This window comes from Lissotriton helveticus, chromosome 12 (assembly GCF_964261635.1).
Source record: "Lissotriton helveticus chromosome 12, aLisHel1.1, whole genome shotgun sequence".
Lineage (NCBI taxonomy): Eukaryota > Metazoa > Chordata > Amphibia > Caudata > Salamandridae > Lissotriton > Lissotriton helveticus.
The window spans coordinates 812,441,663-812,458,849 of NC_136073.1; the positions used below are offsets into that span (position 1 = coordinate 812,441,663).

Consider the following 17,187-nt stretch of genomic DNA (forward strand, 5'->3'; position numbering starts at 1 on the left):
TTCTGCCCAGGGCCTCCCCAAACGGTGTCCGACAGCCTTTCACTCTCATCAAAAAATTGTATGTTCATTTCTGTAACCCATGGGTGTTTTTTCGTATGTAAAGACAAATCACAATCACGCTATTTCTGGACAAATCAAAGTGGAAATGTGACCACGAAGTAGTTTATAATGTTAATGAACACAGATGATATATACGTTGTCAAAAGAGTGTAAAAAAAGTAAATATATTCCATATGAAATATTACCTGAGTAGAACAATGTTACATTTCTAATTTACAAATGTTCATTACAATGTTAGGTTTATACTATTAGTTAAACTGTGGACTGACTAAATGTAAATAAAAAATAATTACATTGTTGAATTATTAACTTTTGGTGGTGTACAAACCGACATAATAGAAAGACGAAGGCCCACATTTTTAACAAACATATATATTTTATTATTAAGGCACTTATAAATTGGAAGACACAAATCTGATATACAGGCCACTTCTTGTAACGCCCACAACCCACATAAACAAAAATCTTAAAAAACTGAAGTACAACTCAGAACATCAGGAATGAATGCATCACTCTGTGTTATCCCCTAAAACACCTGGCCTAGGAGGGGTTTGGTGTGGCTGATTTGATTACTCTGTCTAGCAGCATCCTATATTGCTGAAAATCTGTGCATGGCGTGTTAGATCTCGAAGCAAAGTTTATGGGCAAGGTAAGAAATCGATTGTTGCCAGAGAGCTTTCATGGCTGAGGCGGAGTCGCTCTGGCATCTAAACATCGCGTTAAGGCGTTACCTGTTGAAAGATTGTGCGATTACCACACATTTTAGAATTAGGCCCTGATCGCCCTAATGACAGAAGTGCCCCACTGCACATATTAGTGCATTAAGAAAAGCCTCAGAGGGCCTCTATTAAACATAATAGCTGATTGCAGTCTACCTGGTGAGCGAATGGCCCCTGAGAGACATTTATTTATTATGTCAATGTTTGCTTGCTGAGAGATGGGTGCTGTATCACGTGTATTAAGGCAAGAGACAGCGCTAGGAAATCTATTATGCACTACATACAAATTCCTGCTCAAGGAGGGACACTCTTCTGCATGTTAGCGCATTAAAGCCTTCCTCCTGAGGAGGCGGAGCATGTCTTACATGCTTAACCCCCCGGCTGCGGCCGGAATTCTGCGCCTGTGCGGCACATTCCGATCGCGGGCGTTGTCATGGCGGCTCCCGGCCGTCATCAGCACACGCCCACCATAACTGATGACGACCGGGAGCCGTCATCAGCACCGAAGAGGTTAAAGAGTGCAGTTGTTAAACATATGAATGACTTAAGCTATGGACGGCTATTAGATATAACCGTGCATTCATTTAGGCCTCTCAGATTTGTATTTTGTGGCCACTCCATCTAATTCTGCAGCCTGGCATGTTCTGTCATCCATCCAGCTCAGATCTGGAGACAATTGGACTTTAGAAACGTGCTTCGTGCCCCAAAGAAGTCTCCCCAAAAGTGCACTTTGATGACCTGTGTCAAAGTCATCCCCTGCATAGGTATCTGCAAGTCCTAAAACCGTTCTTCCAACATGTGGGGTGCTACGCAGAGGAGTCTAAGTGTGGCAGTCACTGGACTCTGACCAATCCTAGAGGAAAGCTATGTCACTCCCTGACTTCTGAGCATCAGGCTAATCAAACATGGGGTCACTTTGGGACACTGCGGAGTACTTCTAATAGGCAGATTCATTTGTTGCAGGCAGTACCAAGGTCACTGGATGTGCACAAGTAGAACAATACTGCTTGCATTGCATGTGCCCAAGTACTGGTGCAAGACAATGGTAAGGCACATTTATCACTTTCATAAAACCTGTGCATTTAGCAAATTAACTGGGGTTGCAATTGTCTGTGGACAAGTACAAAGTCTGCAACTCCATGCATACATGTACCAGTGCTTGTGATGGGTGGGCACACGTACCAATTCCTGGAAACATGCAAGCTGGCACTGCTGCATACTTCGTGGCTCGGAATGTCATCAAGGGCAGATAGTGGTAGATGCCATTGGTCATGCCCTGGGGTGGGTGGCAAGCCCATGGTATAACCCTAGAAACAGTATGTGCATGGAGCGGAACATGGAGAAACCCAAGTACAAAAACAGCATGAACACACATTACATTCGGGGAATCGCTGTTACATAATTTCAATCAAACTGGCTTAATTGGAATAAGTTCTGCAATTCCGCTTTACTCTGATGCGTAATTACCAATAGCAGAACAATTGGGCCTGCTCGTGTAATTACTAGTAATTTGGGGAAAAACAAACCTATCGCGAGAACACATTTTGCGACAGCAAGCAGACACTCCTGCTTGCTACTTGTGCTCTGCCGCATTTAGCGCCATTTCTTAATGCAAAATGCATTCTCGCATACGTTTGGAAACGAGTCACATTTTGCTCTAAGAAAATGGCGCTAGATGCCGGGTGTAAGTTGAGGGAAATACCCTAACAGCACATTCTGCGCCATCTCTTAGCACAAAATGCCTTCTTGCGCCTATTTTGGACACGAAGGGGGCATTGTGCGATACGATAGCGCTAAATGTCCGGAGTAATTTGGATGAAAATCCTACCCCAAAAATACATTTAGCGAGTGCGAGCTGCTGTTTGAGCTTACTATTCATGTTCTGTCACACTTGGCACTATTTCTTAGCACAGAATGCATTCTTGTGCCCAATTTTGACACGTAGGAGGATTCTCATTAAAAAATAGCATCAAAAGCTGAATTACGCTTCTAACGTAATTATGTGTACTCATGCACAATTTTCAGGTAATTCTGTGCCGTAAAGCAACACTGAATTAACTCAGTCACAGAGCAATAACTGCACATCCCCAGTGGAAGATCACTGCAGGACAGCAACAACCTCTGGAGTGCACACACTGACTCCCTTCTGCCCACTGGGACCATCTACTGAGCCTCTGCCTTTAGCTTGAAGATAGAGCCACCCATGCACTATGTGAACAGGATGCAGGGGTCAGCAGGCAGCCCTGACCCGTGTGCTGCTTTTCCCGTACCTTGGGTCCCCGCGTGGGGCTGGTGTTTGCATAGCTGGCTGCAGGAGTTCCCTCACTTCCCCTCCTGTTTCCTGGCCTTGGCTCAGGAGAGAGATCCTCAGCAGAATCATCCACAGTGTCCCTGTTTCCTCTGAGGACAAAACAGTAACATTGCCAACGCCCTGCCTCAGCGGCTGGACTGAAGTGTCAGAATGTTACATCCCTACTTGACAGACAGAGGGCTTGTTCCTGCTAATATTTTTGGGGGAGCTTTATCCCTGGCCTCCAAGTTACAAGCTCCACACTCTTGGGCCCAGACCTCGATGTACAGCTGGCAGGGTAGAACTCATCCTAAAATAAGAATTCCCTATGCAAAATTGTCATCTTTCACCACTTCTCTCAGATTTCCTTTCTTATTTGTGTGATCGTCTGCAGCACCATTGTGCAAAAAGTGGAGGTTCCTTCTGGAAGCCAGACAGATAATCTGGCTTGATTCCCGGCTATCGATGGTAAAAAAAAGGTCAAAAGATGAATCTGGGCATTGCCTGTTCTTGGGCTTCTCTGAGGAGTCAGGCACATGTCTAAGACGAGACGTACATCCTCCTAACTCTAGTAACCTCCACCGGTGGTCTCCATAGCCAAGGATAGGCCAGTCCAACTCCCGGCCATGAGGATTTACTGGTTATCCTGAGTCCAGGCTAAGCCTACCTAGAGGCCAGTCTGTAAATTTCGATTTTACGTTATTCATTCCACTGACATGCCAGCTTCAGGGAAAGAGGAAAGCTCTAAAATGTCCAACACCAAAACTTTAGAAATACAAAATACTACGCTGCATTCAAAACAACAAACAAAGCAACATTCAAACTGGTAACCTCAACTGGGAACTAATTAAACAAATATTCTTTGGTAGTTATAACTGCTGTGAACAAACTCACAAGGAGAACATTGCATAAGACTGGAGTGAAAATCCAGGAGAAAAAAAAGTGGTGAACAAAAGATACTGGCAAGTGACTCCATTTTGAAAAAAAAGCAGATACGTTGGCAGACTGTTGCATCTGGCAAGAAAAGTTAGGTCTCCGTTGCATCATATTTTAGGTTTCAAGAGTGGTAGTTAGAAGGACAATGGATATTAACGAGGAGATAACACAGTCCAGACAAAACCATTTATGTCCAAATTTCTGTACTGAGGAGGCTTCATCCCACAAACACTGACATACCTGGGCTGTGCCTATTGCTAAAAGTACAGGCAGCCACAACCCCTCCACCACAGTCACAGGCGCACTGTCACATCTCCCTGCATCAGTTCACCATCCCTCACTATGCAGTTGTGTACCCGTACTAGCCTGTAGTGAAATTGGGACTATTCCTGACAGGCTTCTGCCTCGAGAGGGCAGAGAGAACCAGCCGCAGACTAGTGGTCTATCAAGCTGCTGACTCTGCTCCCACCCTCGTCGCGTTTTGGAAGTTCAAGGCTATAAGACAACTTCCAATTTCCCTAAGGGTTAGGCATCTCTCAGGACCTACTCTCTTGCCATCGTCAGCTTACAACTGCCAAAGGCCTAATGCCTTATGGGGTAAAGCAGAATCTACCAGAATATTTTGTTTTAAATATTGTCCCACATTAATGCCGTAGCCAGGACGTCGACTAACTCAATAATGTGAAAGTGAGCATACATAGGTAACCATAGATTAGGTATTCTTAACTCCACATCCGTATACCTTAATTATTCATGTAACTTCAGGGTACGTAATATGGACTTAAAAATAGTAAACTCAAAGGTACCTTCATTTTAGCTATATTTTGTAACTCAATATTCTGACACAGAACCACATAATTGCACCACACTGCAGATTTCACAACCTCCACTCCCAACTAGTCCACCACCCCATTCTTCACAAACCAGTTCCTTTTGTATTGAGTACCACGGGAAACAGCCTTTACTACGCAACCGTTACAACGCATGCCATTACATCGCATGCCGTTGCAACGCAAAAGGTGTGCAGCAGTGGGTAGAAGGTGATAGATTTAACTCCAACACCTTCCCTACAGTTGCACACACTGGAGTTGGAATAGAAAATTAATCTATTCCAACTTCCAGCGCTCCCCTGACAGAAAGTCGGGGTAAAGGTTGGCGTTGCAACGGCATGCGATGTAATGGCATGCGTTGTACCGTCAAATATTCAGTACCACACACAAATTATGGTTTTGCTGCTTGTAACAGAAAGCACACAGAAGCCCCAAATAGAAGTGCTACACATTGCAGTCACAGCGTAAACTTGCACTTGACTTTTCTGTCCTTCATCTTTGGCATTTTGAACCGCATTAAAGGGAGGGTCGAACCACCACCTTCACTAACCCCAATGACGGGGTGCTATTCACAGCCCTCCGAATGGCTGTGAAGAGTTGGACTCCGCATGGCAGAGTCACTTCCGGGGATCCCTCATGCCTCCATCTGCCTGTATGGGTAAGATTCTTTTTCCGACGGATACTGCCAGAAGAGCCAGAACCGTAGAATACTTGTCAGTATTCCTGGGAAGTTGGGGACCTGCAAAAAAAAAATGAAGGAAAAATCAGTTTTATGTAAGACAAAGCTTGAAAATCTATAGGAACATCACACAGTTTTGACGACAGTACCTAACAAAATAGATACTTTCAGGAGTGGCCGGTATGCAGGAGTTGGAGGGGCAGAAGTGGCACTAGGGGTTGCGAGGGGAGTAAAAAAAATTACAATTCTTTTTTTTTTTTACCTGTAGCCGTCCCTGTCGCGCTCTTCTTCACCTCTTAAGGAAGGCACGGGCTCCCAGAATGCCCTGTGGCCAATCTTGAAGCTTCTCACGCGCACAGAGCAGCTTCAGGATTGGCCTGAGCGCTCTCAATTCACGCTCCAGGACAGACTATGAGTCTGTGCCTGCTCCTTCCAACCCTGCTGCGTTGCTGGGTAGGAGAGACATTTCACTGCGCATGATGGTTTGGCCGGCATGAGACGGCCATCATGCACAGTGATGGGAGTGCACCACCACTCCCCTCAGTACCTAGCACTACCAGGCCCCGCCCCTAAGACTCGACAGGAAAGGAAAAATAAAACAAGTGCCCTTTTATTTCTCCTTTCCTGCAGTTTTGGGGGGCACGCTCCTCTGCCATAGTGGAGAAGCCGCCACTGGATACTTACCCTGAGTGAAGATATTTCTCGTGGAGCTATTATTTTTCCACAGTTTCACCACCCCATGAATTATCCTTATAGGCTACAAACTGGCCCTCAAAACCTTTCCCCAGCAATATCTCTCACTACATAGCCGAATGCAGTTTCTGCAGCTACTCTGCTTCCAGACATGAAACCGAAGTATATAGGACGTCAACTGCCACGCTGGTGTATCATCCCGAAATCTCTTGCCATACAGTGAAGAATCCGAGTGAAGATTATGTATCTACAATTTAAAAAAAAATGTTTTACATAGTTTTCTGTAGCGCAAACTTGACCCGAAGGTATCGGGTATCAGAGCGCTTTACACGAGCACCAGTTTCGTTACATGAGGACACATTCATTTTTTGTTCGGCACGGGGAGATTAAGTGCCAGATGTATCAAAGGTTTTTACCCATTCTGTGTCTATGGGAAAATGTGTTCATACATATGGCCCTAAGTTATTTGCCCAGAATCACAGGATGATGCGCGTCCTTGCCGAGACTCGAACCCGTTTCCCCAGATTAGAGGTCGCCTGACCTAGCCGTCAGGCCACATCCTCTCCGCATCCATCTTACCGCAGGTTCCTCACCTCATGATCCAGTCTCATAGCAATACTTCTGGCAAGTGGGCTCAAGTAGTGTTGGTTAACCAAAGTAGTCATGCAGCACAGCTTGGGCAAAGTATCCATCGCTGCATGCTTAGGATGTAGGTAGTAGTGCTTAGAAAAAATATGCAAGGGTGACCTTGCAGCCGTTCAGCTGTGGATGCAGCCATGGCCCTGATGGATTGAGATGGACTTTGTGGGACAGAGCAAAGCAGATTTTGATGTGGTGAATGACCCAACACAAAATTGTGCATTTAGTCACTGCTTTGCCCTTTTAGCTCAGCGTAAGCTCACATCATCCAATATGTCCGTTTGTGTACTGTCAATGTAGTGTGGCCCAGCACGTCTTGATCTCAGTCTTTGCAGCTGCTTTCCCTCTGTGGCTGGGAGAGAAGGGTCAAAAAATGGGAGGGCAATAGCCAGGTCTGGTGGCTCAGTGGACTAATGCGTGCACTGTAGGGGCCTGCGTTTGACCTCATGGTCACAGGTTCAAATTCCGGCAGGTCCACTCAGCCTTTCATCCTTCTCTGGTCGATAAAATGAGTACCATTGAGTTGGGGAACAGTAAACATCTGTTATTCTGCACCAATATATCCTCCCTTCAGAGTGAACGTGTGTTTTACAAATACTTATGTTATGTTATAGAAGGGCTCTCATTAAATGCAGATACCACTTTGGGAAGAAGGATGGACAGGTGCAAAAAAGACCACCTTATGTAGGTGGAAAACTTTGAAACACAGAGTGCCTGAAGTTGTCCGATTCTATAAGCTAAAGTCACTGCCACCCACAAAATTGTCTTTAAGAAAAGATGCCGAACTGGAAAATTATACATTGGTTTAAGTGGGATGCCATCAAGAAAGTTAACACAGGATTCAAATAATCAGAGTGTGGAAAAACAAGCAAATTAATTCTTTCAGGAAACAAAAACTAAAACATGGATGGTTGACCAAGAAAACACATGAAGGCACACAGCAGCCAGATTGTATGAAGCCACTGCCAAACCCGGCTGTGCCCGGGACAACACTAGTCGCAGGACGTCAGAGAGGCAATTTAGTGGGATCTAAACCTTCTGACTTGGCCTCCCAGGAGCCCAAAACCGGCCCAAACCCTAGCGGCCTACCGGGGAAACGCCTGGTGCCCGCTATGGCCTCGCCGGCCCTGGCACAAATCAGAGGTTTTGATCCAGCAAACCTCTTAGATGGGTTTCATATTGTGTTTCCTGGTCACCAAGATGAGGTCCACATCTTCATCCCTAAGGCAAAAGGACTAGCTGACACTGGTCCAGCTCCATCCTTGCAGCTGCATTCCAGGAACAGGATGGAGGACCCTAGCATCCTACTGTGAGAGCAGCTCCCTGTGAGGGAGAGCAAAGATGACAGAATTCTGATGAGGCCAGCAGTTCAGATTACCAGATCCTCCTTGCCCAATCAGGATCAGCTGTGCTTGACACCTTTTATGGGATTGAGATCAGCAGAATCACTGGAAACAGGTACAGTAGGCCCTCTGAACAACTGAACCCCAAAGCATCCCCAAGGGAACCAGTAAAAGAGAACTGTATGGCCCAAAACAGAGAACGCTTTCTGTTTTAGAAACCCCCAACTGGAGAAGTGGGCCGTATGACTTTGGGGTACAGTTCCCACTCGTGAGCCATCAGTGAGAGATAACCTAAAGTATCTGCCCTCACACTGAGGGAGCCTGTGAGATGAGGTGCTATTGGGACAATTCTCCATCGCTGCGCCCACTGCAAGAAGAGAGTTGGCTCACAATAAAGAGTCGACAACCCCAGGCTGCCTGCCTGTTGAAGTGATGGATGGTGGCGGTTGCCCACTCAGATGTAAGAGGGGATGTCTTCATGGAAAAGTGGGCTGTCCAATGCGGATTAAAGGCCCCAAGGTGTCTGGTCCCCTGGATGATCACTCAGGCCCAGCGAGGAGACGACCATGGACATTGTGGAATGAGCCTGCGGAGGGCTGAATAGACGACAACCTAAAGGTTGATAGGGTCCATGCACCAGTAGAATGCCGGCTGAAAATAGTTGTAGATCTGTACTAGAACCAGTGCTTAATTTGAGCCGGGGGTTTCCGGAGCTCCTCACTGGCCCTTAATTGGTTTCTGGTGCTCTGCATTCCAGACACAGGATGAAATTATACATGGGATGGACAAGACTCAAATCATGTCTTTGTTTGTGCTCACCTCTAAAACAATCTCCCACCAGATACTTTCAAACTACAGGCACACCTTGCATTTAGAAGCTTGGTCCAAACCTCTTCGTGCATTAAATCCTCCACTGTGCTTGTGTCTAGTCAGTGATCAGATTCCCCGCTTGGGCCTGAGCATTTAAGAAGCCTAGACCGGACTGAAAGATCCAGGCATTTGTCAAAGGGCTCCTTCTGCCCACATCCATAAACCAAGCAAAGCACCTTCAAAAGCCTAAGCCATCAGCGTGCCATAAAAATTCTCCAATCGACCATTAATCGCCCTTGGATTTTGCAATTCTTAATCTGCCGGACAACCGAATTCTTACAGCCCGTTGGAGTACATACTGTACCCCAAAGTCTCCAACTCTGTAACCCCCAGTTTCCGAAGATAGCACTCCGATACAGCATTCTCGAAAAAGCCAAGTTTGTCTCTTTGCCATGTTACTATGGATCCACATACACAACATAAGTCTAACTCGGGGACATTAACAGAGGTCCAGGAGAGCTAGACGCGACAGATCTTCAGATAAACACGGAGTATTTAAATAGGGTTCCATTTGGAATCACCAAGTGATTTATATCTTAGTGAAGTAGTGTGGCTCACTGGTTAGAGGCGGCAGACCCGAGAGCAGAGGACGGCCCGGGACCAGGGTTCGATTCCCGGCGCGGCAGGTTTCTGGACCAGGGTCAGCGGACTCGATAATTCTCTCGCCTCGGTGCCCACTCTGATCAGCGTTCACACTCTGCAACTCTGGGCATTAGCTTGCCTCATCTTCACTAACGGCCCCACCAGACCGCCGGGGATGCCTGGTCTCACCCTGGAGATACCCATTAAGGGACCATCTCTCAGGGAAGCCAGGAAGGGTTTCGCAGCGGTCGAAGCGCCTTGGGACCCTATGGGTAAGTGGGTGCGCTATATAAATGCCTATACATTTACATTTACATTTACATATCTTGAAAATCTGGCATGGATCCATTCCTCTTGCATATAAATTGGATACCCCCTACTATACTTCCCATTGAATTCCCTTCCAGTACTGTGAGAGCGCGCCAAAATTGCTCTACATTGTTATGAGGCAGGCAAGTTGGGCCAATACTGTTAAGGTTCCTGTGACCTCCACTCTGCTAACGTCTTATCGTGTGTTCGTTTGATATGGCTGCGCAGCACTGATTTTGAACAATAGCACAATTAAAGAATTCGGAAAATGCAATCATTTCAATTTTTCAGCCTGCCAACTATGTCTGATAGGAAAAGAAGAACAAAATTGCCCTTGTATTCTTCGGTGAGCTGCATTCCAGGCATGGGAACAAATCCATTATTTTCCCTAATAGTAGTATAGTATGCATTGAGTGGCAAACTGTAACATTCCATTGGGTGCAGTTATTACACCTGAAAACCCATTTCAACTTCAGATATTCTGATCTTATCAAGCAGAAAAAGAACTGCTATTAATTTAAGGGCCTCATTTCACCTCTATTTTGGCATATAAACAAAATTAATGAACAAAGTGGCAGAAATAGAGGATTTTAAGAGAAACACTCCAAGCTAATAAGAAACTGCTTTCTTATTCGAGAGACCTACAGCCCCTATGAAGAGGGGAGGGTTCCAAAGGCCTAATGTCAACATCTCAGAGGCATAGGATTATCTCACACAGAACTAATTATGTGTTCCTTCTACGCTGCTACATCAGGTACTCAGAGGAATTAAGTTGTGTCACACAAATACAAGTCCGTTATAAATACAACAAAAAGCGATCAGATCCCTCACTTTTCTACTTGTGAATACACAAGTGGCAAGAGAGTATCAAAGTTTCGCAAATCTGTCATTTTTTCTGATAACCTGAGGATGGGCACACTTGGCCGAAGATAGCTTCTCCATTGAATGTAGTCACCCCCCCTGCCTTGTAGAGTTTATTGCTTGAATGGATGAACATACATTTTTTTTTTCAAAATACTTTATTGATTTTAGGTATACAGAAAGCGTATATTTGGTTAAGCGAGTGTGTCCAAATGTACTTGTGCGTATAAGGCATGTGTGAACATCATTCTAACATGGAGCTCCCACAAGGGATTCACACACTGTGAAGTCCACGCGGGGGGTGGGGGGGGGGGGGACAGTGGAAACAATAAAAAGTCCACCATCTTCCTTGCTATGCAAGAACTTGTTTCCCTCCAGTGGTGCGTTCGCTTTCTAGGCCAAAGTCAACTATCTCAAATGTGAGTCACAGAGCAAACATCTTCATCATGTACAGAATTCCTATGTAAAATACCTTCTTAATTGTAACCCACAAGGTTAAATGTTAAAAGATTTCTAAAGCGCATGGCTGCCCGTAAGCGTCCCAGCGCTGACAGAAGAACAGGCGAGAACAGGAGAAAGAGGTTACGGGAACAGCCAAGTCTTTAGAAGTTTCCGGAATGACAAGAGATTGGGTTGGGCACGAAGATCGAGAGGGAGTGAGTTCCATAATTTAGAAGCGTTATAAGAAAAACGCCGGCCTCCTGAGCGTGACCTCTTGATCCTAGGTATCAAGATTAGGTGGGTATTAGAGGATCGGAGGGTTCTGGAGGTGGTGTACGGAACGATGAAGTCTTTGAGGAATTGGGGGCGCTTTCCCATGGAGAATTTTGTGAGTAAGGCATAAGGCCTTGAACTGCACTCTTTCCAAGACGGGCAACCAATGCAATGTTCTAATGGCAGGTTTGGCCGTGCAGCGATTCTTGGTGTCCGTAAGAATCCGAGCGGCAGCATTTTGCACTACCTGAAGCTTTGTTGTCACTTTCTTTGGTGTGCCAAGATACAGGGCGTTCCCATAGTCCAATCTGGACAGAATAAGGCCCTGGATAAGGAGTTTTCTTGACTGAAAGGGAAGCAACGGGAGAATCTTACGGGCAGTGCGCAGGAGACCATAGCAAACTCCAGCCGTTTTCCTTGCTTGGGTGTTCATGGTGAGGTTTTGGTCTAGCCAAATCCCGAGACTTTTGATGTCGGGTTTGGGGGTTGGAGGCAGGCCCATGCAGGGGGGCCACAAGGATTCCGGACGGAAATTAGACTGATTGCCCATCACCAGTATCTCCGTTTTCTCACCGTTAAGTTTCAAGTGGGACCTGTCCATCCAGCTGACTATATCTCTCAGACAGGAATACAGATCGACTGAGAGAGACCACCAGCTGGGTGTCATCTGCATATGTCAGAAGTTTAATTCCATATGGGGTGACAATTTTTTCGAGGGGAGACATGTACGCGTTGAAGAGCGTAGGGCTCAACGAAGAGCCCTGCGGCACTCCGCAGCGTATGGGGGTCTCTTTGGAGATGTAGTTACCCTCTGCCACCTGGAAGGAGCGACAGTGAAGAAAAGATTTTAACCAAGACAGCGCGAGTCCTCAAATACCAAGTCTCTGAGCCGCTGAGCCAGCACCTGATGGTTGACGGTGTCGAAGGCTGCACTTAGATCCAGGAGGATCACTGCCACTGATCCTCCTGCATCGATGATCTTCCTGGCTTCTTCGACGACCGCCACCATCGCCGTTTCAGTACCCTGGCCCGGGCGAAAACCTGTCTGTGAAGGTTTAAGCAGACCATTGGATTCCAGGTAATTGGACAGCTGGCCGTTAATACATTTTTCAGTCAACTTACTGATGCATGGAAGGAGAGAGATCGGTCTGAAGTTAGTCAGGTTTAAGGGGTCCAGGTTAGGTTTTTTGAGTAAGGCCCTGACCACTGCCTTCTTCCAACTGGGAAGTACCGTTCCATCTGCTAGTGAGGCATTGATCAAATTCACCATCGGGGCAAGGATGGTGGGTACCGCCTGTTTTAAGATCTTAACTGGGGCTGGGTCGCGCGGGGAGCCACTCTTGAGTGAATGGAGGATGGGAGACAGAATATCCTCATTGATAGCGGTGAACATGTCTAGTCCAGCATTAAGGTTCCAGGCCTGAGTCGGACACAGAAGTGAAGGGTCCGTGGAGGTGAGAGGAGGGAGTTGGAGGAGGATGTTTGGGATCTTTTGATAAAAATAGGTGGCTAACTCGTTGCAGTGATTGTCCGAGAGCTCGCTCGTGCATATAGGCTCCGGGGTTTTTAAAAGTTTTTTTTACAATTTGAAAGGTTTCTCTAGACGAGCAGGATGCAGAGCTAATTTTTTCATTGAAGAAGGCTATTTGCGCGGCTTTTAGAGCTTTTTTAAAATTGAGGATAGCCAGTTTATAGTCCCTCTTGCTGTTAGGGTCAAAGTCTTTTCTCCACACTCTTTCAGACCTCTTACAAAGTTTTTTCAGGAGGCGGACCTCGTGTGTAAACCATGGGGAGGTGGGTTTTTTCCGGGGTTTCAGATACAGTTTTTTGGGGAGGACAGTGTTGAGGGAATTTTCTATCCTTAAAGAAAACTCGGCATCCGCTGTGGCGGGGTTGGTTTCATAGTTGGGCCTAGAGAACTCCAGGACCTGCTTCCATTTGCCAATATCCAGTTTGGCCCAGGGACGAGAGGGTCTACCAGGAGCTTGGTTGGGAGGTGGAATGGTCGAGATCCACCAGCTAAAGGGGATAAGCAAGTGGTCGGACCAAGGCAGAGGGATAGGTGTTCTAACTTTGAGGTCCGGGATGTTGCAGACGATGGGATCCAGCAAATGCCCAAGAGTATGCGTGGGTCGGTCGTTCTGTAGGTGAAGTTGATGGGATGCCAGGTCTAGAAGGAGTTCTGAAGCGGTAAAGTCATTAGTATTATCAAAGTGGATATTGAGATCCCCTAGGATTAAAAGATTGGGCAAGGTGCTGGCCATGGCCATGGAGGTTTCCAGGCGGGAGCTACAAAACTGTCCCAAAGCCCCTGGGGGGCGATAGATAAGGATTCCCGAGAGGGAGTTACGAGGGGACAGTTGAATGGTGAAGTGCACATTTTCACAGTCCGCGAGGGGGCTGTCGTGAAATCTACACGAAAGATGGTCTCTGTAAATAATAGCTATCCCTCCTCCCCTTCCCTTGACTCGATCCAAGTGTTGTATAAGGTTCTCTTCTCTATGTATTTACAGGTAGCATTTGTATGAAACCCATCTTTTCTCCTAATTAGTATGCGTCTTATTTCTGTATAATTGCAAAAGTCTTCCCTTGTAATAATTTGTAACTGCAGCTTGACCCTAGGAAAAACCCTCTTTGCGCTTGTAGGGGTGGTTCATGCAACATAAAACTATCAATAAACAAACAAACAAGTGCTTCACCCCATTTGTAGGAGGCTGTTTTATTATCTTTGCTCTGCTGATAAATCCTCCACTTAAGTCTGACTGCGTATTTTCTTATGTTTTTATTCGTATGTGTTTGATAGGCCATCCATACAGATATGATACATTTAGTGCTTAATGTGAAAGGTTTTTCGCTTCGAACTACAGACTATTATTTACCTGCTTTCTTCTAAACAGTTTTCACTGCGTGAAATTAGGGTGGCGTGGCTTTGTGTCAACTGCTGCTATAATATGAAAAATATAACCAATATTTCTTATAAATCCAATTCTTCAACTCTTTTCGTAAACCACACTTTGGGAAACGACAGATCAGTTTCATACAGACAGGTCTGCTTCAAATTTCCCTCTGGGTCATTCTATTAAAAAAAAATTACTGAAGGGTTGTGCTAATTTTTTATTCCATTTAATGCAGGTATTGAGATAAAAGACTGTTATAGTAAGTCGTGAAAGATCTGCACGTATCCGCATCTGTAGCAGAATGATTTATGTCTGGTCCATCAATTTCTCTATGCCCAACTGATGCATTGAATAAAGCGATATCGAGTTTGCAGAGACCCTCACTCAATACCTAAGGTCTGGGAAGGAAAGTTTAACTAAACCCATCTTTGTCCTGCCTCTAATATCTAACTTTGGGCAAAGTCCTAGGACCTGAAACCTTTAGAATGTACTACAGAGGACTAAATATTAGATTTCAAAGTACCACGGATCAAATGTCTACCGAGTACAGTTGCAAAATCTTTGACTTGCAGAGGAAGAGATCTTGCAAACCTGAAAAACTTGAATCTTCTAGTTGTAGCACAACTTTATACAAAGAACAATGCACTAAGATGATTGGTTGTGATGCAACTTCACTTGTAACATCGGGACCAAAAACAACCAGGACTTGTCTAATCCATCTGAAACTCTCAGTTTTGTAAATGTCGTACTTGCGCTCCCATACAACAACTATTCCGCTAAAATGCTGTGCTTAAAATTAAGGGTTTGTAAAAACAAAGGTAAGCTACTCAACCAAGTTATAATTTTGGGAAAAATAAACATTGAGTGCGCAGCTTTATCTTTTTGAAGTAAAATTGAAGAGCAATTTGTCAACGACAAAGCATTGATTTGACTATCTTTTCTCAAAATTAATACAAAGTTGATACGAAACATTTCACCTTAACATACAACACATGCAAACGTATCCAAACTACAGGAGGGTGTACGGGGTAAGGACCTCTGGCAGCACAACGCATCGAAGATACAAACAAAATGGAGTGGGCTCCGCTCTGGATACGTCCTACTGCACATATAATGCATCTTGGGTTAAAATGGCTTGGCTTATGGATGAAGATGTGGCAGACATAAGCAGCACAGCCCTAGCCAAGAGGTGCTACCTAAGCTCGATTTAGCAAAGGTTAAGTAATAGTGTCTAGTGAAATGTGTCTCACAAGAGTTTGTAAACTAGGCTGAGGAAGGGCGAGAGATGCGTTACCTGAGAAAGAAGCATTATCAATGGAAGGAAGCCTGGTCCAATGGGGGTGTGTGACCTAGGAAACTCGTATGACCCATGTGTTGATGTGCAGTAGGTAGTAAGTGCGGCCTATACAAAACCCATAGGAAAACATGTGATCCTAATAAGGATATCTTAAGAAAACTTAGCAATGTTTGGCCCACTTGTTGCAAGTTTCTCACCTGACACTTTTGTAGAAGGGATACTGGGTTTCATTAAAAAAAGTTGAAAGAGCCTAGCAGCACTGGAATGGTCAGATCTTTTAAACTGCATATGTCTTCAACACACATCTCCCAGGCAGAACTGTAACGAGATTTGATCACCCCTGAACATGTGGAGAACAAACATCTCTTAAATTTATAAAGGAGGCAGCAGTGAATGGCTCACTCACCATGATGTAGGGGTCGTTGAGCTCCAGTCCGTACAGGACCCAGGAGGTTGAGGTCAAGAAGGTTGCCACGGTCAGTGGAAAAGACAGGCACTTGGTGGACCTGGTCTTGATGATCTTAGCCTGTGTAAAACACAAGAACATGGATGCATTAATCAGAGTTCATAAAAGGAAACGTAGCTAGTAAATGTTCTTGCAGGCGAATGTGCACTAGGAGCTATTATCACTGAAAACCATTTATGTCATAAGATAAGCACAGGACCATGTTTCGGAGCACTTCCATCATCCCAATACCAGAATTAAATGACCTCATACGATATAACAATTATTTGTAAAGTGCTATACTGCCTGAAACAGCACACTCAGAATGTGAAGCCCACTGAATTGTAGATTTACGATGCAGCATTGAACCTGCAACACCATTCTGTTGCTTCGAAGACTCCCGCTACAAAGGAGGAGACACGGGGTGAGTGGTGATGCTAATTTTTAGAGCGCATTGATGCTTCTACTAAATGTCCCAGCACTAGGATTTTGATTATCTGTGGGTACCCTAAATTCAGCAAGCTAGGGGAGGAGACTGGAATTAATTAAAAAGCCAATTTTTTAATGTCCTTCTACAGGCTACTTCTGAGGGGATTTCCCCGCAAACTCAATGGTATGCTATTCCAGATTTTCAGACCAAAAGAGCACGCTTCCATCTGACCCCTGAACCAGAAGTCAATGTATGGCTACACTATCAGTGCGCCCGAGGCGAGAAGGAAAACGTGTGATATATATACAAATATACACAGGTGTCCGCGTATAGGGCCTACTCACAACTATCCAAAAAAAAAAAAAACTTCTCTCACAGCAGGATTAACTGGAAAAACCTTACTTAAAAATGTGCAGAAGGTCACCCCCCACTGCAGAAAGCTCAAAGTCACATCAAGCACGCTTAAATGCAAACAATGAATCTATATCTTCTACAAGAGGCAATGTCTCAAATTCCACCAGCTACAGGTTGGTCTTGACAAGTGTAAACAGTTCTAACTCAACTATGTCCTCAGACAATGCTGGGTGTTTATG

The 17,187-nt window shown here is 45.2% G+C and overlaps 1 protein-coding gene across 1 annotated transcript in view; it reads right to left on the minus strand.

Annotated features, from left to right (window-relative positions):
* Positions 1-414: 414 nt before the first annotated feature.
* SLC50A1 (solute carrier family 50 member 1) overlaps positions 415-17,187 on the minus strand; it is a 50,113-nt gene continuing 33,340 nt past the window's right edge. Inside the window, exons 5-6 of the mRNA XM_078670575.1 lie at positions 16,126-16,245; positions 415-5,574 (exon numbers count right to left, since the gene is read on the minus strand). Coding sequence (XP_078526701.1) covers positions 5,470-5,574; positions 16,126-16,245 — 225 coding nt within the window. The 3' untranslated portion in view covers positions 415-5,469. The remainder of the gene's footprint in view (positions 5,575-16,125; positions 16,246-17,187) is intronic.